The sequence below is a fragment of the Triticum urartu genome, chromosome 1, assembly GCF_003073215.2.
Source record: "Triticum urartu cultivar G1812 chromosome 1, Tu2.1, whole genome shotgun sequence".
In the NCBI taxonomy this organism is placed as follows: Eukaryota; Viridiplantae; Streptophyta; class Magnoliopsida; order Poales; family Poaceae; genus Triticum; species Triticum urartu.
In genome coordinates this window covers 34,068,566-34,090,498 of record NC_053022.1, presented here as the reverse complement: position 1 = coordinate 34,090,498, position 21,933 = coordinate 34,068,566, and the positions used below count along the sequence as shown (strand labels likewise).

The window sequence follows — 21,933 nt, the reverse complement described above, 5'->3', positions numbered from 1 at the left end:
GAAACCCGCGAAGATGAAAGAGCCATGGGGCTCAACCCACCAGAAAGGAGGATCGAGAAGAACTCCTTGTAGATCTCCAGACGCCGAATCCAACGATCCGACGTGGCCAACGACGATCATCACCACCCCGCGGCGACCGACGGAGTTCGAAGAAAGGATCCAGATGGATCCGATCTGGATCCGGCGGCACCCGCAACCACCGGTCAGGCCAACACAGCCACCACCTCACGACACACAGGTCGCTACCGCCGCACCGCGCATGACGCCGATGGGAGACCCGCCCGCCGCGCCGCCGGACCCCATGTTCGTTCGGCGTTCCTCTGGATCCCGCTGCCCCGCGCCAGCCAAGACGGAGAGGATGGGGAGAAGCCTCGCCGCCGCCCAGCCGGCCAGGCTTCGCCCGGCGGCGCTATGGACGGCGGCGAGGAGGGGGGGAGGAGGAGGAGACTCGAGGGGCGGCAGCTAGGGTTTTCTCCCCGGGTCGCCCGCGGGGGCGACGCGAGGGGCGAGGGGCGAGGATGCTTTCCTGTCTGTTTTTCTTAATCTGTGTAGCTATTTGAAATAGTCATAGTCGTGTTCGATTCCTGCTAAGTGTCCTTTCAAAGTAATGTTGAGTGTAGACACAAAGAGACAATATAAGTCATTGGATTGTTATGCCCTCTACTTTCTTACTTTGCTGCTCTGTAAAGTACCATGCCTGGGAGTAGACTGAGGTTAAAGTACCATGCCTGGGAGTATCCCGTCCCACTACTTATTTCTACTCCCTAAAACGTCTTATATTAGTTTACAGAGGTACTATTTGGCAGTCTTTCCTTTCATTGAAGCATCAAAACTAAACCAACCTTGCCATACTATACTAGAGCAATTATTTGCCAAATTAGTTCTAGGTCGCCTTGTGTATCATACAGACACAGTTATACTTTTCTCTACCCGCTCGACACTTTGGATAATACTCCGAAGCCGGTGCGTGGCATGAGCACGTGCGGTTTTCAACACCTGTAGTATGCTAGTATTCGATTATGCTGAATCCTTGCGTTGATTTCTTGCAAAGAAAATGTAAAACCCTTTGGAGATAAGGGGTTTTAGCTCAACTGTGATACGAGATATGGGACTAAAACACACACTCGATTCAGAGACAGCGCAGGTGATCACACATCTCATCCCAAAGGTCCACCCAAAACCATTCCTCTTTCCGCTGCAATTTACACCCGGCTGAATTATTCCTGCAGCAAAGACATAAAGGCTCCTATTACCAGTACAAGGTAAAGAGCCTTTTCTCTTCTAGTGGAGAAAGTACTGCCGATGCACGCAAAAAGCAGAGCATATGTTCCTCCGGTCCAGTTCAGTCCATCTCTATGTTTTACATAGAAGATTATTTTGGATGCAGTACCTATGCTCTGTGTGATGTGGCCAATCTTCTGTAACTTAAAAAATGGATGTAATTAGGTTTGTTGTGCGTTATGTGGGACTATATAAGAGCAACTCCAACGCAGGGACCCAAACGGACACGGATTTTGTCTATTTTTTATCCGTTTGGGTCTCATGTCCGCTTGGCGGACATGGGGCGGACACGGCGAGCATCCAACGCCAAAACACAAAAGAGGACAAAATAGCCTCGTCCGGCTTCTGCCGCGCCTGCACACACTCATGCCATTCGCCACTCCGCCCCGGCTTCCCGCTTCCTTGCTTCTCGCCGTGGGCGCGCACCAGGACGGTGTGCAGGTCGTCGCAGAGCAGCGCCTCCTACATCTGCTACAGCGTGAAGCTCTGCGGCTCCCGCACGACTCGCCGGCCATGTGCCGCCGCCGACGAGATCTGCAGTTCCCCGGTTCTTCCCGGCGCCGCGCCGCCCGCGTGCAGTTCCCCGGCCCAGTCGGCTCGGCTCAGAACGGGAGGTGGCAGCGGAGATCCCCCCGTCATCCTGGACCACGGCATGGGATGCAGCTTGCGCCACTGAGCGCGGCGGCGGGCCTCGAGGATGGCGGAGAAGGCGGGGAAGGACAACTGGGTGGGGATGCCAGCTCGTGCACGCTCATGCTAAGTGGGACCAAGGGCGGACACGAGCGGACGACAGCGGTCGAGCAGAGCGTCCACTTCTGTCCGCTTCGTACCCATTTCTTCTCACATTTGGGCCAAGTTTGAGTCGGGGATGGACAGCACGCGGACACAGGCATCCGTTTGGGTCGTCCCGTTGGGCCAAGTTTTGTGTCCGGATGATCCAAATAGACAAAATGGATCGCCCTATTGGAGTTGCTCTAAATGCATCTGTCACTGGATATTTTCAGTACTACCAAATGCAGAATACATCGCAGTAGTTTATGGAGTATATAATATAATACCACCTATGTAGTATATGTACCAGTTTTTAGATACCAAATACAAAAAAGGTAAATACTCGTGTATATGTGCAAATACAAATCCATATTTGAAATATTACGTGACCTTGGTTTCTATTAATGGGGATTGAAGAAGGCAGCCTCTCTTTCATAACCATAAATCTAATAAAAATTTGAGATATATACTACCACATATTAGTGTATGAGACATGAATGTATCTACACCCCGGTTGTACGATGTATTTTTACTTTGTCACAAAAACTAATTATGTATCTTTGTATTTACTAGATTTGTTTACATGAAACGGGGGAAAGGAGTATATTGTCAAAACAAGTGTTTGAACGAACATATGTATTTTACTAGGCTTGTCTCGAATATTGCCACAAAAATTTGAAGTGCTTTCTAGTAGTATGGAGCCAGCCAGTGAGTTGACAATCAATATATCCATCCATGACCTTGCGTTGCATGATTACCAGTAAAACAAAAACAAAAGTGCCTGGTTTGATGACACTGACTAACCCATTAGCTTGCCACCGATTACAGAACCACATCAACTGAATTAACATGGAAGATTGGAGCGGAAGGACAAAATAGTTTCTCCATGACAGAGCGTCAAGAAACCAGGGACTCCCCTGACTCCATTTCAGACACCAGAGGCTTCCTTCCTTCCTTCCATCCACCACACATATCATTCCATCTAAACACCACTTGGAAGTTGCTCAGAATCAGAATGCTATCATCATCAACAGGACAGCCTCACATGCTGCCATGGTTGCTTGTGTCCATGTCCACCAACCCTACCCAGCACAAGAACAAGCACAAACACAAGGAGACACATCAGCGGGTGACCAAAAGGTAGCAGAGCCAACATGAAGACAGGTCACTCAGAATTTGTTCTTCTCGTTTGTGATTACAGGTCACTTAGCATTTATCTCCCCCTTTATGGTTTCATAGTTTTGTATTGCATATGGTCACACAGAACAAGCAGGTTGTGTGTATCGACGGCCCACATGTCAGTCCAGTGGCATGTTCTTATAATGTACCATCTCTGTTCCGAATTATGAGAAGTTTTAGATATTTCAACATGGACTATATACGGACTGAAATGAGTGAACAACACACTAAAACGCGTCTATGTACATCCGATTCAGAAAAAGTTAGAACATCTTATATGCTTTCAAATTACCATGGTTATGATGTCTTACATTATAGAAACAGAGTTTTGGATCAAGCAATGGCATGCTCCTTTATGCCATGATATTGTTACCTTGGGGCTATCAAAAGACATCAGCAAGCATGAATGATGCAACCTTTTCAACTTGCCTACACTTTTACCATGAAAACTTTGCAAACTAGTCCAAAATGGAGCTTTTTCAGTTCAGAAAGGAATCGATGCAAAGCATGGAGAAAGCAAAAGGCAGAGACCTCACCATGTTTGCCTTTGCCGATGATGCCGAGATGCTGTAGTAGCCATTGCTCTGCGGCCCGCCGCCGGTAATGCTTCCGGCGCCGCCGGCGCCAGATGAGGTGGTGGCGTTGTCCTTGGGCAGGCGGTAGGCGAGCTCGTACACCGGCGTGCCGTCGGGCTTGAAGAGGCCGTAGTTGCGCTCCGACGAGGGGCCGGGCTTCATGTTCTCGTTGAAGAGCGCGAACATGTAGACGCGCAGCGGCCCGTCCGGCCGCAGCGGCGTGCCCTTGCCCTCGCCCACCAGCCGCATCACGTTGCCGTTGTACCTCGCGGCGTTCCGCGGCGTCGCTCCGGTCTCGTTGCCGTCGCCGGCCGACGGCCACCCGGTCTCTGACACGCGCACCTCCACCGCGCGCGCCGCCGCGCGGTTGGCCGCCGCGATCGCGTGGTACACGGCGTCCACCTGGGCCACCAGCATGTTGGGGTATCGCAATCCGGACGACGGGTCGGGGACGCCGCCGTGGCCGGGCTCGAGCAGCGCGTACTCGAGCTCCACGCCGGCGGGGTCCTCGGCGTAGGCGAAGTAGGGGTAGGCGTTGACGAGGAACGGCGAGCCGGTGCGGGCGTGGAAGTCGAGGATCGGGCAGAGGACCGGGAGGAGGTCCTTGCGGAAGTAGGCCGACGAGGGCGGGTAGGAGGTGGCGAGCACGCCGAGGTTGTGCGCGGTGGTGACCGCGACCTGCCTGTCGAGGCCGAGCTGCGCGAGCGCGTCGTGGATGCACTGCATGGCCGGGAGCAGTGACGGAGAGAGCGCGGAGCTGTTGGCGCCCGTGAGCACCTCGTTGCCGACGGTGAGGACGGCGATCTTGGTGGCTGGGAGCGCCGGCTGGATGACGGAGTGGACCCAGGAGGAGGCGCCGGAGGGGGTGGAGACGGCGGCGAGGCACTCGTCGGGGACACCGACGACGAGCTCCACGCCCGTGTTGGCGAAGGAGCGGAGGGTGGCCGGGTCGGCGTCGTAGAGGCGGACGCGGCCGACGCCCAGGCCGGCGAGGAGCTGTAGGGCCGAAGTCGTCGGCGGGAGGTTGTTCCCCACCCGGCCGTAGTTGATGCCCAGCAGCGCCGACGGTGTCGCCTCGGGAGCGGCCGGCAGAAGGAGCACGAGCAGGAGGAGCAGGAGCGGCATTGTCTTGTCACGGCAATGTGTGCTGCGCGCGAGACGTGGATAAACGATACAGTAGAGCTGGAGTGAGTGAGATTGCGGGGTGAGCTGGAGGAGGGGTTTGGCATAGAGTGGCTGGAGCGTTGGGGGTTTAGTGGCTTGGAGTGGGCTCCCTACCGCTGTGCAATGGCGGCTGCTAGGAACCAACCAGATGATTTCTTTCCTAGAGAAATCAGCTGTCTAGGCCAGCCGTCCGATCTGCCACTGGTGCCCGTTCGATCGCAGCAAACGCAGTCCATCGTCTTTTTCATCCACCTCGCGCATCATTGACCATCTACGTAGTGGCATCTGTGCTGGTGAACTCAAAACTATGTTCAAATTTGTCACTTCATGGTCCATTTGTTTGGCAAAAAAAGTACTTGAGAAAGCCTAATGTGATTGACACAATCAAACTTTTGGCATTTGAAGAAGTATAAGAGGGTTTCTCAATATGCTCGATTCCATCGATTGCATGCACCAGATATTGCAGAACTGTTGGTAGCAGGTGGTTGATAGGTTTGCAAGGGCAATACCAAGGTCATAACGGAGAGACCACAATCATGCTAGAAGCATTGGCATCACAAGACCTGTGGATTTGTCACTCTTTCTTTAACATGCCAGGGTCTCACAATGATATTATGTGCTTCAACAATCTCCGTTATCTGCAAAACTTTGTCATGTGTAGCCTTCAAAGTGCAACTATACCACTAATGTGCACAACTACCAATAGTGTCTATCCTCATTGGCCGATGACTGACTATCTCCGAGCCAAAAGGTAACATGAAAAGTCTCTTTGTCCAAATGCATGAAGGTTCTAGGAAGGCTGTGGAAAGGACATTTGAAGTGCTCAAATCTCCTCAGGCTATTGTTCATGGACCTGCAAATATGTGGGATCTCTATACATTGTGGAAGGTGATAACTTGTTGTGTGATCATGAAAAATATAATTGTGGAGGATGAGGATGGTGTCCGTAATGTTGATTTTAAAAACCATGGCCCACATGTCTACCTCCTAGAACAAGAGGCAAACTAGGTTGCACATTTTCTTCAGATTGCATCGGTAACTTCCAGATTGAGAAGTGCATCAACAACACCTAAATGATCTTGTGGAGCATTTGTAGATACAACATGGAAAGCAATAGATTGGTTGTATACTTTGATTTTTTTGCTTATGTTTGAACCATGTCCTCTAAATAGTATTTATGTTTTAAGTATGTGTGGATTTCTAATTTTGTACTGTGTATTTACACGTTTAAACTATGTCTTTCAAGTGTTCAAGTTGGTTGAAGAAAAAACGAGCAAAATGCAGACCATGCAAATGGGGGAGGCTGAATAGGGGATGTCATTGGGCGTTGGTTTTTCATGGACAAATGAGCCATGCCCGCTGACATGAAATATGGGATCTCATTTGATGTTAAACTTATCTAAATTTGATCAAGTTTACTAAGAAACATAATGATTACATCTACAATATCAAGTCTGGTATCATTAGATAAATCACTAAACGAGATTTCATATTTTATTTGGTGTTATAAATGTTGATATATTTCTTAATAAATTGGGCAAACAGAGAAATATTTAACTTCAAAAAAAGTTGATACACCTTATATTTAGTAAAAGAGGGGGGGGGGTGCTAGGGCTTAGATGGTTTAAAATACATGGAATATCTAAATGGGCATGTTCCCCATTAATCTGTTCCACTCCTTGTCGTGGGAATGAATCTGACGGTAAAGGAGGGGTAGGATGGAGGAGCATGGTCTAGCTACAGCACAAGTGTGACAGAAGAGATTTACGAGTTCATGCCCCTCTTGAAAGAGTTAAAGATCTATGTCTCGAGCTGCTGGAGCTGTTTTCTTATGTCTGGATAATTACCAAGGATTGCGAATCCCTCAACAAGTGCTACAGGGTGGCTTATATACAGTGAACCCTTGAGCTAACCCTTTACATGGAGGAATTGATTATTATGTTGATTACAGGCATTACTACAAGTAACTGAAGGTTTAATCGCTAATAACGCTAGGCATCATGCTCTTCGGTCGCTTCAGGTCCCGCGTGGTCTCTTCGTCTCCCTTAGCCGAGTGCAGGTGGGGTAGTCGAGTGACTGCGATGCGGCCGACTGGAATAAGGCTTGGTGAGCACCTGAGTGCACCCGTAGCCTAGGAGCCGTCTTGTCTGTTGATATGGGGCCCTAGATTTAGTCCAGGATGTCTGCTCCTTGACCCTACCTGTAGTAGGTGACTCGTGTTAAACACCGTACGTGTACACTTGATGTAATGACCTCTCCCTAGTCTATAGGCACGTCCTTCTGTTACGGCTTGCATGCACCTGCGTGTGCCCCTGCTACCGCTGCGCTCTCTCCCTCTCTCTTCTACTTATGTAACAATTCAGATCAGATGTAATGGAAGAGATATACGAGAGAGTTGACCCATCTATCTTGGTTATCAGAGCCATGTCAGGCACAACGGCTAGCACCGCACCGACAATGTCTTCTCCTAACCTCCCTCCCGCCTCCTCCGACACCTAGCCGACGCTTCACTCCACTACCGCCGGCGCTTCACTCCACTACCGCTGGCGCCATCACTTCCTTCACCCTTCCCATGGTTTCTCTCCCTCCCATCACAGTTCACAACTACAACATCTCCTCCTACATCCGCTTCTTCCTTGACCCTGCCCAAAACAATTACCACCGATGGAGGACGATCTTCCGGTCTGTCGCCGCCAAGTATAATGGGATCGCTCACATCGACGAGAGCGCCAACCTCGATACCACCGATCTAGAATGGCGCCAGGCGGACATCTCCGTCCTCCTATGGTTTCATACCATTGTCGTCGACACCCTCCTCGACGTCGTCATGCCCGATGACGCCACCGCCCTCGACGTCTGCATGCGCATCGAGCGCTACTTCCTTGCCAACCGCGCCTCTCACGGGATCCATCTCCGTAGGCAGTTCAACAACCAACAGTAGGGCGACATGTCCATCACCGAGTACACTCGCCGACTTAAGACCCTCGCCACTGCCATCGGCGACTGTGGTAAGCGCCTGTCCGATGATGATCTCACCACGCAGCTTCTTCATGGCCTTGCCAAGCCATTCCATGCCATCGGCGACAACATCGGCAACACGGTGCCCCTCCCTGACTTCGAGACCGCCGTCTCTCGGCTCTCTGCAGCCGAGGAGAAGTTGCAGCAACGGGCCTTGCTTGAGGGCACCTTAGCCCTTGTCATCCATGGTGGACTAGGCGAGTCCTCTTCCTCGACTAGTGCTCGCAGCATCAACCCCTCCGGTGGTGCTCGCGGCGTCCCCGGCGACTCCTCTGGACATGGTGGCCCTGATTCCTCTGCTGGTTCTGTGTCCGGCGGCGGCCAGGTCTCTGCTGACCCCGGTGGAGGAGGCCAAGGTGGCGGCAGCCAGGGCGGCGGTGGGCAAGGCACCAACGGCTACGGGCGTGGCCACGGCCGAGGGCGTGATGTCTACTACACAACCTTCTTCTTGTAAACATTGTTGGGCCTCCAAGTGCAGAGGTTTGTAGGACAGTAGCAAATTTCCCTCAAGTGGATGACCTAAGGTTTATCAATCCGTAGGAGGCATAGGATGAAGATGGTCTCTCTCAAACAACCCTGCAACCAAATAACAAAGAGTCTCTTGTGTCCCCAACACACCCAATACAATGGTAAATTGTATAGGCGCACTAGTTCAGCGAAGAGATGGTGATACAAGTGCAATATGGATGGTAGATATATGTTTTTGTAATCTGAAAATATAAAAACAACAAGGTAACTAATGATAAAAGTGAGCACAAACGGTATTGCAATGCTTCGAAATAAGGCCTAGGGTTCATACTTTCACTAGTGCAAGTTCTCTCAACAATAATAACATAATTGGATCATATAACTATCCCTCAACATGCAACAAAGAGTCACTCCAAAGTCACTAATAGAGGAGAACAAATGAAGAGATTATTGTAGGGTACGAAACCACCTCAAAGTTATCCTTTCTGATCGATCTATTGAAGATTTCGTAGTAAAATAACACGAAGCTATTCTTTCCGTTCAATCTATCCTAGAGTTCGTACTAGAATAACACCCTAAGACACAAATCAACCAAACCCCTAATATCACCTAGATACTCCAATGTCACATCAAGTATCCGTGGGTATGATTATACGATATGCATCACATAATCTCAGATTCATCTATTCAACCAACACAAAGAACTTCAAAGAGTGCCCCAAAGTTTCTACCGGAGAGTCAAGACGAAAATGTGTGCCAACCCCTATGCATAAGTTCACGAGATCATGGAACTTGCAAGTTGATCACCAAAACATACATCAAGTGGATCACGTGAATATCCCATTGTCACCACAGATAAGCACATGCAAGACATACATCAAGTGTTCTCAAATCCTTAAAGACTCAATCCGATAAGATAACTTCAAAGGGAAACTCAATTCATCACAAGGAGATAGAGGGGGAGAAACATCATAAGATCCAACTATAATAGCAAAGCTCGCGATACATCAAGATCGTGCCAAATCAAGAACACACGAGAGAGAGAGAGAGGGAGAGAGAGAGAGAGAGGGAGAGAGAGAGAGAGATCAAACACATAGCTACTGGTACATACCCTCAGCCCCGAGGTTGAACTACTCCCTCCTCATCATGGAGAGCGTCGGGATGATGAAGATGGCCACCGGAGAGGGACTCCCCCCTCCGGCAGGGTGCCGGAACGGGTCTAGATTGTGTTTTCGGTGGCTACAGAGGCTTGCGGCGGCGGAACTCCCAAACTAGGTTTCTTTCTAGGGGTTTCTGTATTTATAGGAATTTTTGGCGTAGGTCTCACATCAGGGGGGGGTCTCCGGATCGTCCACGAGATAGGGGCCCACGCCCAGGGGGTAGGGCGTGCCCCCACCCTCGTGGACAGCCTGGGACTCTTCTGGCCCAACTCTTTTACTCCGGGGGCTTCTTTTGGTCCATAAAAATCATCAAAAATTGGCACATCAATTGGACTCCGTTTGGTATTCCTTTTCTGTGATACTCAAAAACAAGGAAAAAACAGAAACTGGCACTGGCACTGGGCTCTAGGTTAATAGGTTAGTCCCAAAAATCATATAAAATAGCATATAAAACATCCAAGGTTGATAATATAATAGCATGGAACAATCAAAAATTATAGATATGTTGGAGACGTATCAGGGCGCGATCGCAGCGATAGCGGGTGTGCACCGCCACAGCCTGCTGCCATCACTCCATGGATGGGCTATTTTGCGCCCTATGGGGCGGCTCTACATCGCCCGGTGTGGGTGCCTCCCAACGCCGCTGGTGTGCTCGGCCCTCGTCCCGTTGCTCCCACGCAGGCGTATCCGGTTATGTACTCCGGCCCGACGCCCTTCCCTGCTGCTGCACCTGCCCCTGGATCGAGCTCCTACACCATGCTCATGTTGGGGAACGTAGTATTTCAAAAAATTCATACGATCACGCAAGATCTATCTAGGAGATGCATAGCAACAAGATGGGAGAGTGTGTCCACGTACCCTCGTAGACCGAAAGCAGAAGCGTTTAGTAACGCGGTTGATGTAGTCGAACGTCTTCGCGATTCAACCGATCCTAGCACCGAACGTACGACACCTCCGTGTTCAACACATGTTCAGTTCGATGACATCACTCGAGCTCTTGATCCAGTTGAGGACGAGGGAGAGTTTTGTCAGCACAACGGCGTGTTGACGGTGATGATGAAGTTACCGGTGCAGGGCTTCGCCTAAGCCCTACGACAATATGGCTGAGGTGTGTAACTGTGGAGGGGGGCACCGCACACGGCTAAAAGAAGACTTGGTGTGCCTTTGGGGTGCCCCCCTCCCACGTATATAAAGGAGGGGAAGAGGAGGCTGGCCCAAGGGGGGCTCCATAGGGGGGAGTCCTACTTGGACTCCCGGTCTAAGTAGGATTCGCCCCCCCTTTCCTATTCTAACTACTCCCTCCTTCCATCTATATAGGGCCTAATGCATTTTTTAAGACCGCCTTTGACTATTTACAAGATTAATAGCACATGACATGCACAATGTGTAAATTATATCATTGAAAGTTCCTTTCACACACGAATTTAACGGTGTGCTTTGTGTAAGTTGCATGTCATATATTATTGCTTTAATATTTGGTCAAAGTTAACCTCGAAAAACGTATTAGGCCCTATATAGATGGAAGAAGGGAGTAGGAGAAGGAGGGAAGGAGGAAGAGGGGAGAAAGAAAGAGAGGGGAGCGACGCCCCCTCCTTGTCCAATTCGGACCATCCCTTGGGGGGGGGGCGGCCACCCTTGACGCCCTTATCTCCTTTCCACTAAAGCCCATTAAGGCCCATTACTTCCCCGGGGGGGGGGGGGGGGGTTCCGGTAACCTCCCGGCACTCCGGAAAATACTCGAAACACTTCGGAACCATTCCGGTGTCCGAATATAACCTTCCAATATATCGATCTGTACCTCTCGGCCATTTTGAGACTCCTCGTCATGTCTGTAATCTCATCTGGGACTCCGAACAATCTTCGGTCATCAAATCACATAACTCATAATACAAATCGTCATCGAACATTAAGCGTGCGGACCCTACGGGTTCGAGAACTATGCAGACATGACCGAGACACATCTCCGGTCAATAACCAATAGCGGAACCTGGATGCTCATATTGGCTCCTACATATTCTACGAAGATCTTTATCGGTCAAACTGCATAACAACATATGTCATTCCCTTTGTCATCGGTATGTTACTTGCCCGAGATTTGATCGTTGGTATCATCATACCTAGTTCAATCTCGTTACCAGCAAGTCTCTTTACTCGTTCTGTAATGCATCATCCCGTGACTAACTCATTAGTCACATTGCTTGCAAGGCTTATAGTGATGTGCATTACCAAGAGGGCCCAGAGATACCTCTCTGATATACGGAGTGACAAATCATAATCTTGATCTATGCCAACCCAACAAACACCTTCAGAGACACATGTAGAGCATCTTTATAATCACCCAGTTACGTTGTGACATTTGATAGCACACAAGGTGTTCCTCCGGTATTCAGGAGTTGCATAATCTCATAGTCCGAGGAACATGTATAAGTCATGAAGAAAGCAATAGCAGAAAAACTAAACGATCATTATGCTAAGCTAACAGATGGGTCTTATCCATCACATCATTCTCCTAATGACGTGATCCCGTTCATCAAATGACAACACATGTCTATGGTCAGGAAACTTAACCATCTTTGATTAACGAGCTAGCCAAGTAGAGGCTTACTAGGGGCACTTTGTTTTTTCTATGTATTCACACATGTATCAAGTTTCCGGTTAATACAATTTTAGCATGAATAATAAACATTTATCATGATATAATAAAATATAAATAACATCTTTATTATTGCCTTTAGGGCATATTTCCATCTAGCCCAATTAATTTTAACACACCCTACTATCTTCTCCACGGTGCTCACCCCTCCTATGACCACCTTCACGCCTTTGGTTGTCTTTGCTTTCCCAATACCTATGGTATCGCCCCACACAAATTATCTCCACGTTCCGTACGCTGTGTTTTCCTCGGATATCCCCTTGAACACAAAGGGTACCGTTGCCTAGATCTCTCTTCCCGCAGGGTTGTTATTTCTTGGCACGTCATATTTGACGAGACACAGTTTCCATATACTGTTCCCACACCACCCGCCACAATCTCCCCTCTGCACCGGATTCCCCGCCTCCCATGCAGCTTATGCCGATCCTTCTTGATGACCGCGCCCCACCTACCTCGGATTACCCACACAAATCTACAATCGACATTGCTGACCAACCCCAAACGTTGCCCACTTCCAGGCCGACCCAATCGATCGGATCAGCCTCGCCACCTGCTCCCGAATCCCCACCCGCCACGCCTGCAAGCTCCGCCGCCCCAACCACGCCTGCTAGCCCACCCACTGCCTCCCTCTCGCCCGCACGCACCTCTGCTTCCATCCCACCCTCTCCTACCCAGCCACACGTTTCACCTCTGCCACCCCGGTCTATTCCCGTGACTCCACCCGAGAACGCTCACAAGATGAAAACGCGAGGTATTTTATGCCTAAGGTTCTCACGGTGTCTCTTATTTTTCCACTTCCGGCCACCTACAAATCTGCACTTAGGGATCCCAATTGGCACAACGCGATGTTAGACGAATATAATGCCTTAATGCAGAATGACACTTGGTCTTTGGTTCCTTGTCCCGCAGGTGTGAACGTTGTGACTGGCAAATGGATCTATCGTCATAAGCTAAACCCGGATGGCTCTCTCGCCTGGTATAAGGCACGTTGGGTTCTTCGTGGCTTCACTCAGTGGGAAGAGGTGGACTATGGCGAAACTTTTAGTCCTGTGGTCAAGCCGGCCACCATCCGTGTGGTCCTTAGCCTTGCCACTTCTCAGTCGTGGCCCATGCATCAGTTGGACGTCAAAAACACTTTTCTGCATGGTCATCTTCGCGAGACGGTATATTGCTAACAACCCTCTGGTTTCATTGATTCCACTAAGCACACTCATGTATGTCGCCTACACAAATCACTCTATGGCCTCAAACAAGCCCCGCGCTCTTGGTTCACCCGCTTCACCACCTTCCTTCACGGCATCGGCTTTGTAGCATCTAAGTGTGATTCATCACTCTTCATACTGCATCGTGGCACGCAAATTGTGCATCTACTCCTTTATGTTGACGATATCATCCTCACTGCTAATGCCACAACACTTCTACATTCCATCATCAATTCTCTGAAGTGTGAATTCTCTATGAGTGATTTAGGCGACATTCATCATTTTTCAAGCATCAATGTACACCACAACACCCATGGCATTTTTTTGTCCCAAGAACAATATGCTCTCGAAATTTTAGATCATGCAAAAATGCCCAACTGTAACCCCATCTCTACACCCATCGGCACCCGCTCGAAACTCTCTTCCACTGATGGAGCATCATACACTGACCCTTCCTTATACCGCAGCCTTGCCGGTGCTCTCCAGTACCTCACCTTGACATGTCCCGCCTTGCCTATGCCGACCAACAGGTTTGCCTATTCATGCATGATCCCCGCGACTCCCGTTCTCAGCTTATCAAGCGGATACTCCACTATATTCGAGGCACCACTCACTTTGGCCTACAGCTCTACTGCTCCACCTCACATGATTTGATTGCTTATTCCGATGCTGATTGGGCCGGCTGTCCGGACACTCATAAATCCACCTCCGGCTTCTGTGTTTTCTTGGGCAACAATCTTGTGTCTTGGTCTTCCAAGCGGCAGCACACCATCTCTCGTTCCAGTGCCGAGGCTGAGTACCGTGCAGTGGCGAATTGTGTCGCGGAATCATGTTGGCTCCAGCAGCTTTTGACTGATCTCCGCCTTCCTCCTACCCATGCCACCGTGGTATATTGTGACAATGTAAGTGCCATGTATTTGTCCTCCAACCCGGTGCAACATCAACGGACAAAGCATGTCGAGATTGACCTACACTTTGTTCGGGATCGTGTCAACCTTAGAGAAGCGTGTGTGCTCCATGTGCCTACATCTTAGTTTGCGGACATATTTACAAAGGGGCTACCTTCCTTGGTGTTCTCTCAATTTCGGTCCAGCCTAAACATCAAGGCAGGTGATGTTATGACTGCGGGGGGCTGTTAAACACCGTACGTGTACACTTGATGTAACGACCTCTCCCTAGTCTGTAGGCACGTCCTTCTGTTATGGCTTGCATGCACCCGTGTCTACCCCTGCTACTCCTTCTGTTACGGCTTGCATACACCTACGTGTGCCCCTGCTACCGCTGCGCTCTCTCCCTCTCTCTTCTACTTATGTAACAGTTCAGATCAGATGTAACAGAAGAGATATACGAGAGAGTTCACCCATCTATCTACTCCATCACTCCCTACCTTCAATTGTGATTTTTTTCCGCATTAATTGCTAAATCTAGAAAGTCAAGATAACTTATTTCTTAAAATTGATGAATCTTTGTTGTGTCTTAGATAGCTTATCAGGTGGAGCTTGGTTAAAAATGGATGAATCAATAGTAATTCATCCTTTTTTGTGATGTAATCAGTAATCTCTATCTCTACTACTATTAAACAATCAAGTTGTGGCAGAAACATTACATCTCAGCCATACATCCGCCATCTCTCAATGGACCGGATTGCCTCAATGTTGTATCACATCATTTACCAAAATCAATTACCAATAATTACCATGTTCTACGCCATCATAATTACGCAAAACTTATCAACCTGGGCCTATTTTAATCATAATCGATTAGCAATAATTACCATGATCTAATAATTACGCAATAATTACCGCGATCTCGCTCAAACCTGGAGACCTCCACCTTGGGCTGTCCGGTCCTCGCTCAAACCTCTCGAGCCAAATTTCTTAGGCAGCCCTCCTCGCGCCGCCGTCGACCTCCTTGCTCCAACCCCTAGTTGTGTTGTACACGTACCTATATGTACTACTATTTATCTAATAACCCGCCTCTCTGCTTGTTTGAGCGAAGCTTTGCGTATGTGTGCTCCCACTCCTTTGTGATTTGGTTTAGCGTTCTGAATCCACCATATTTTTTGTATTGATCTTTTGCCAGATGTTTCAACAGCCCTGAGCGGTTACGTCGACGTGCGAGCGAGCAAGCGGACACGTTACGTCTGATATGCAGTCGGGGATCAAATCCACCGGGACCGATAAACATAATTCAAAGGTGCGTGTACTGACCAAATAAATTCAACTCAAATTGTCATTGTCATTGTTAGCTCCCTCAAATTGTTAGATCTTTCGGAATGTGTTGTACTGCTTATTAAAGGTTTCGGAGTGTGCTAACTGGAAGCACGTGATTACTAATAACAGTTCGAAAAGATGAATTAAAAAGGTAGTAGTGTGTTGCGCGTTGCTTTCTATAAACTTTGGGGCAGAGTTACATCTACCTAACAAACTGACATAATGTCTGCAAACAGTACATTAGATTTTCCAATTCAAAAGTGCTACTTTATGTTCTCCATCTTAGAAAATCAGTAATATTGTTTTGTGCACTATCATTTTTTTAACTTTGCAAAAGCCATCCAAGAGAGCATTATTCAAATCTGAATCTGAGTGGGCTCAAAGCCAACTAACATCCTATATGTTGCCATCTTCAGTGCTCTTCGGTGATAACTATTCTCTGTTTGCTAATCAAGATTCAAAATCCATTTGTTGCAGAATTCGGGATCATGTACTGGTTTGGAGAATAATCGGAGCAATGGTAGAGGTGGTATGCTCGTATGTCCGGTGAGAAGAAAGCGGAATACCTAAAGAAACTACGAGTAGCACGCCAGGCAAAAAAAGACGCAACTAAGTCATCTACACCATCTAGCAGATTGGTTCCGAGCGAACATGCTCCGTTTACTAATGTAACAAACACATTTGCAAAAGGTCCATGTTTGTGCACTTTGCTGACCCATGGTTGAGATTATTCTTTGTGTTTAACAAAACCTCAAAACTGACATCATTGTCTAATTTGTAGTTGTGAATGATGGAGTTGTCGAAATGATTCCTCTTACAGATGGCTCAAATAGGAATGGAAAATGTTAGTTCATTCACACACGTTTTTCTTTATTAAATATTCCCTCCGGTCCAAAGTAAGTGTCACAGTTTTAAACTAAGTACATCATTGTCTAATTTATAGCTGCTAATGATGGAGTTATCGAAATGATTCCTCCTACAGATGGCTCAAATAGGAATGGAAAAGGTTAGTTCATTCACACACGTTTTTCTTTACCAAATATAGTTTAAAACTGTGACACTTATTATGGACCGAAGGGAGTAGTACTTTGTGATGTTTTCCATTATTCAGTTCTGCTCTCATGTGTTGTGTGCGAAGTTGTTGTGACACGTCAGAGTGATAATGGAGGCACGCCGCACACAAATACTCCTGAAATTTCGGATGTCACTCTACCGGCCCAGAAAAAAACCAAGGGGTCAAGGTTGGTATGCTCGAATGAGTGAAGAAAAGAGAGTCAAATACCTACTGAAGCAGCAATAGGCACGTTAAAGAAAATGAGACGCATCTAACTCGGAAAAAAATGACTCGGTTGGAGCGCTTGTAACACCTGGTATCACCAGCAACTCTATATTGTTGTATAGCTATAAATATATATTGTTCTTCTTGTTCAAATTAAATGTTTATTCAGCAAAATCGGTGGTGAGACCACATGTTTCCAAAAAAAAATCTCAACCTATTGCACACATCCAATGCACTTTATTAGACGTTACAAATGCAAGCTTGCAGCAGTCAGGTTTGACGCAAGGTGCACACATTACTATTCTTGTGTTATCAAACATGTACTAAAAATTGAATAATGCTAGACATTTTGCCACCTACAGATGTTAATGCAACATGTTTCAAAGATATCACACTTCATTGTTCTCCGGTCATTCCTGACACTATATGTATCAATACCAACTCCACCCCGAGTGTAATTCAAAATGATAATTCTGTACAAACCTTCCATAGAGGCTTTGAAACTAGATGTGACGGCGCAGGTAAAGACTTCTATGCGTGCTCATAACAATATTGTTCTTTTAGTCCATAATTTGTATTCTTATGTTCAATTTTCTGATCAGGTTAAAGATCAACTGGGAGCCTTTTAGTTCCACCGTCTCTCAAGCAAAGTGCAGCAGAAATAAAAAAGGTTGCGTGAGGAGAGTCTGATACAATTCAGTGAGTCCCGAATAAATGTCTTCCCTCTTGTAGAAGAAACGCGACTACAGCAAAATGAGGAGCATAGTTGTAGCATCAAACTTCAACTCTGATATCTCCCTAGGTACATGTCACATAATATTATTTCACAGATTGTAACAATATAGTGATTAAAGAGCATCTGTATTGTACGCGCAGGGGAGCCTGCCCCTGGATGTACCTCGCAGACAAATGTGAATATCAATACGAGCGAAGATTATGATTGGCTGCACAGAAATAATATGTACCAGATGCAGCAAATTAACAGACAAAAAAGACCTGTCAATGTCAAGTGCTACCGATCTGCGTGAAGCTATTGTGGGTAAATATCTTAGTATTTAATAGCTGGATGTTTTCCATAAAGTACTATCTTCAATAATGAATTCTTACCAAGTATTCGCCAGGAGACAAGCAACAGACTAAAGATCCCTACGGAATACTTGAGCCCCACGAGGAAACATCCAACTTTCAGTGTATGTACATTGTTGCATTCATTTTTTTCATGCCCTTTGGCTAAACACGTAAAAGTGTGTAATTTACATTCTCTTGGTCATGGAATGACTACCTTTCCCACTAGAATGCTTGGAGGCCATGCACCATGGAGAACACGCACAAGATGATCTTGATGATGAAGCAAGGATGTTCACTGAACAATGTAAGCATCTCTAAAACTGACTTGATTTACCAACAAAACACTCTACCATTTCAAACATGTAAATTAATTAAATGTCCATATCCAGATGCCCAATTTGAATCATACCGAGTAGCTGCTGATGGCATCCCCCTTTATGCCGATGATAACCAAGCCTACCATAACCTGCCAAAGAAGCACCATGTTTTGAGGAAAGTTAAAGATTGCAGCTATTGCAGAGCAAGGTATCCTGGAGTGAGTATATTTACTCTTTCACTACAAGAAATATGTCAACGTGTGACCTTCTATCAGTGACCCTGGAAGAATTGGTCATAAATCTACGACCATTTGAGACCAATTGGTCAAAAGCTATTCGGGTGGCTCCAAACCCTAAACTATAACGACCATTTTGGTCAGAAAGGTTGTAATTTCCTTACACGAAATGGTCATGAAGCAGATAGCACTGGTCCGCTGCCTTATTTCTAGTTGATCACGACCAATATAGATGGTCATAACCTTGTAAATTATGGTGGATTGCTATGACAAGGCGCCACCTCATCAGTTTTGCCTATGGGTCATGTCCACGTGTCAATTTTTGCCCTAGGTTGTGAAGCAACCTATATTTCTGTCATTTCCAAAATTCTCAAAACAATTGGGCATTATTTACTATCCAAATCACTGCCTCATGACAATATTCAACTCCATTTGCCTGGTAAATCTTCCTCGGCAAATTTCCAAAGTTTTTGTTCAGCTCGAACTGTTGTGGAGGAAGTACTGGCTAGGCATATCCTAATGAGCTGAATTTTTGGCACATCTTCTATATTCCCAAATCATAGCTCTCCATGAAATTTGAGCCCCATCTAACAATACATGTGAGCTCAGCATCCAATCTTTGTTTCTAGTGATATTTTCAGTTTGTGAAGCAACTATTATTTATGTTAATTTATAATTGCTGAAAATTTACCACGACATGACCCTGCCCATAGAACCCCCCTCCACCAAATTTTAGCTCATTTATTCTAGCAAATTTCCCTCAGCATTTTCCCCAATTTTCTGTTCAGTGTAGAGCACTGTGAAGGAAGTACCATTTTTATGTATTCAAATGGTATGAAAATTTTAAAGTGGCTTCACATGCCCAAATTATCATCTTCCTCCAGATTTCAGATCAATCCATTCATTTATTTGAGTCTAGCTTCAACATTCATATTTTTGTCCAGTGTGGTACGTTGCAAAGCAAATGCCACCTAAGCTCCTCCATTTGAGCTGAAAATTTGTGAAGACAGTCTTCTTACTAGATGATCACCCTCAGCCAAAACTCACGCCCATTGGCCATGTGTATTTCCCGTACCGCTAATCAAACACTTGGCTGCTAATTCATGTTTGAGCATAGTTTGGTCTCCTCGTTAGATTCTTCTGTTGTCATTTTCTTCCTAGCACCTACCTGGGAAATTCCCAACCCACTAGACATGCCTATGTAGTCTAGAACGCAGGGCAATGTCACGGTCACGCGGTGACCACGCAGCGGTCATGCCAGTTTACGTGCTTTGGGGTTGGGGCCCTTGGCCACCATCCAAACCTCGACGTATCACCACCAAACCATGTATTTCTGATTAAATATGTACTTATGTATCTAGAAATGATTTTTGAAAAAATAAAGAGCAAACTATAAGGCAGCTGTAGTTCAAATTTGACCCGCTTCCTACTGAATCGGCGGAAATTTGTCTTTTTCACCAGAGGTGGATCAAAACTTTTGACACCCAACCATTTTGTCAATTGTGAAACAAATATGTCCTAGTATTTTAGAAAATTGATTTGGTCCAATTTTGCAACAAATATATGGTGGGTCCTTCACAAAAAACCTCATTTCGGGCATTCAAAAAATGGAAAATGAAATTTCTGTGCAAAGAAACTGAAAACTCCCTTATGAAACATTGTTTGGAATTCCAAGATGCACCCTTGTTCACAATATGAGACCATTTGAACAAACTATGCCATGAATGTGGCCATAAGACTGATCATTTGGCTTGAAAGCCATTAATCTTCACGCATGATAGCTCATTTTTTAGAACACTTTTTAAAATAATTGCCGTATTACAAGTTTATTATTTTTCCTGGAAACTTGGTCACATATAATGACACAATGCGAATGTTTTCCAATTTTTCGATTTTTTTTGAATTTTTATGCCCGTTTTAAAATGCGATCAAAACGGCGGGCATGACCGTTCCTAGCTAGTGGTTGAATCTTGGAAAACTTTTGATGTTTCTCTGATTAAATAGATACTTATGTACCTAGAAATTATTTTTGAAAAAAATAAAGAGCAAATTATGAGGCAGCTGTAGTTCAAATTTGACCCGCTTCCTGCTGAATCGGCGGAAATTTGTCTTTTTTCACCAGAGGTGGATCAAAACTTTCGACACCCAACCATTTAGTCAATTTTGAATTAAATATGGCCTAGTATTTTATAAAATTGATTTGGTCCAATTTTGCAACAAATATATGGTAGGTCCTTCACAAAAAAACTCATTTCAGGCACTCAAAAAATGGAAAAAGAATTTTCCGTGCAAAGAAAATGAAAACTTCCTTAGGCAACATTGTTTGGAATTCCAAGATGCGTCCTTGTGCACAATATGAGATCATTTGTACAAACTATGCCATGAATGTGGCCATAAGATTGATCATTTGGCTTGAAAGCCATTGATCTCCACACATGATAGCTCGTTTCTGAGAACATTTTTTTAAAATAATTATCATATTATAAGTTTATTATTTTTCCTGGTAACTTGGCCACATATAATGACACAATGCGAAAGTTTTCCAATTTTTTGATTTTTTTTGAATTTTCCATGTCCGTTTCAAAATGTGGTCAAAACGGCGGGCATGACCGTTCATAGCTAGTGGTTGAATCTTGGAAAACTTTTGGTGTTTCTCTGATTAAATAGATACTTACGTACCTACAAATGATTCTTTGAAAAAATAAAGAGCAAACTATGAGGCAGCTGCAGTTCAAATTTGACCCGCTTCCAACTAAATCGGCAGAAATTTATCTTTTTCACGAGAGGTGGATCGAAATCTTTTGACACCCAACCATTTGGTCAATTGTACATTAAATATGACCTAATGTTTCAGAAAATTTATTTGGTCCAATTTTGCAACAACTATTTGCTAGGTCCTTCACAAAAAACCCGATTATTGGCACTCCGAAAATTGAAAAATGATTTTTTCTGCAAAGAAATAAAACCCCCATCCCAATATACACACATGTACACAATATTGGATCATTTTCACAAAATATGATCCAATTTTCCATCAAATATTTCATATGTTCTTAAAAAACCATTCTTACACTCAGAAAATAAAATTAATTTCTCATTGGTGGAAAGGTGTGTGCCACGGATCGATGACATGGCACACATCCATCCATCCATCCACCCCACACCACGGTGACCTCCTCCCTCCTCTCCTTCCTCCCAAACCTGAACTCCCACTCCCCGATTCAGATCGAATCGATGGCGACGCCGCACTCCCTTCCACAGCCGCCCCCCTCTCTGCCACACCTCTCCCCTCGCCGCTGCCTCCCTCTCCGCCACCCACCTCTCCCCTCGCCGCCGGTCTGCCACATCC

The 21,933-nt window shown here is 46.3% G+C and overlaps 1 protein-coding gene across 1 annotated transcript; it reads right to left on the bottom strand.

Moving 5' to 3' along the window:
* Positions 1 to 2,714: 2,714 nt before the first annotated feature.
* On the bottom strand, positions 2,715 to 5,043 carry LOC125547445 (glucan endo-1,3-beta-glucosidase 11-like). Its single transcript, XM_048711339.1, has 2 exons — positions 3,768 to 5,043; positions 2,715 to 3,134 (listed from the first exon to the last, which is right to left on the bottom strand). The coding sequence occupies exons 1-2, from the start codon at positions 4,929 to 4,931 to the stop codon at positions 3,063 to 3,065; spliced, it is 1,236 nt and encodes a 411-aa protein (XP_048567296.1). The 5' UTR covers positions 4,932 to 5,043; the 3' UTR covers positions 2,715 to 3,062.
* Between the last annotated feature and the right edge of the window lie 16,890 nt (positions 5,044 to 21,933).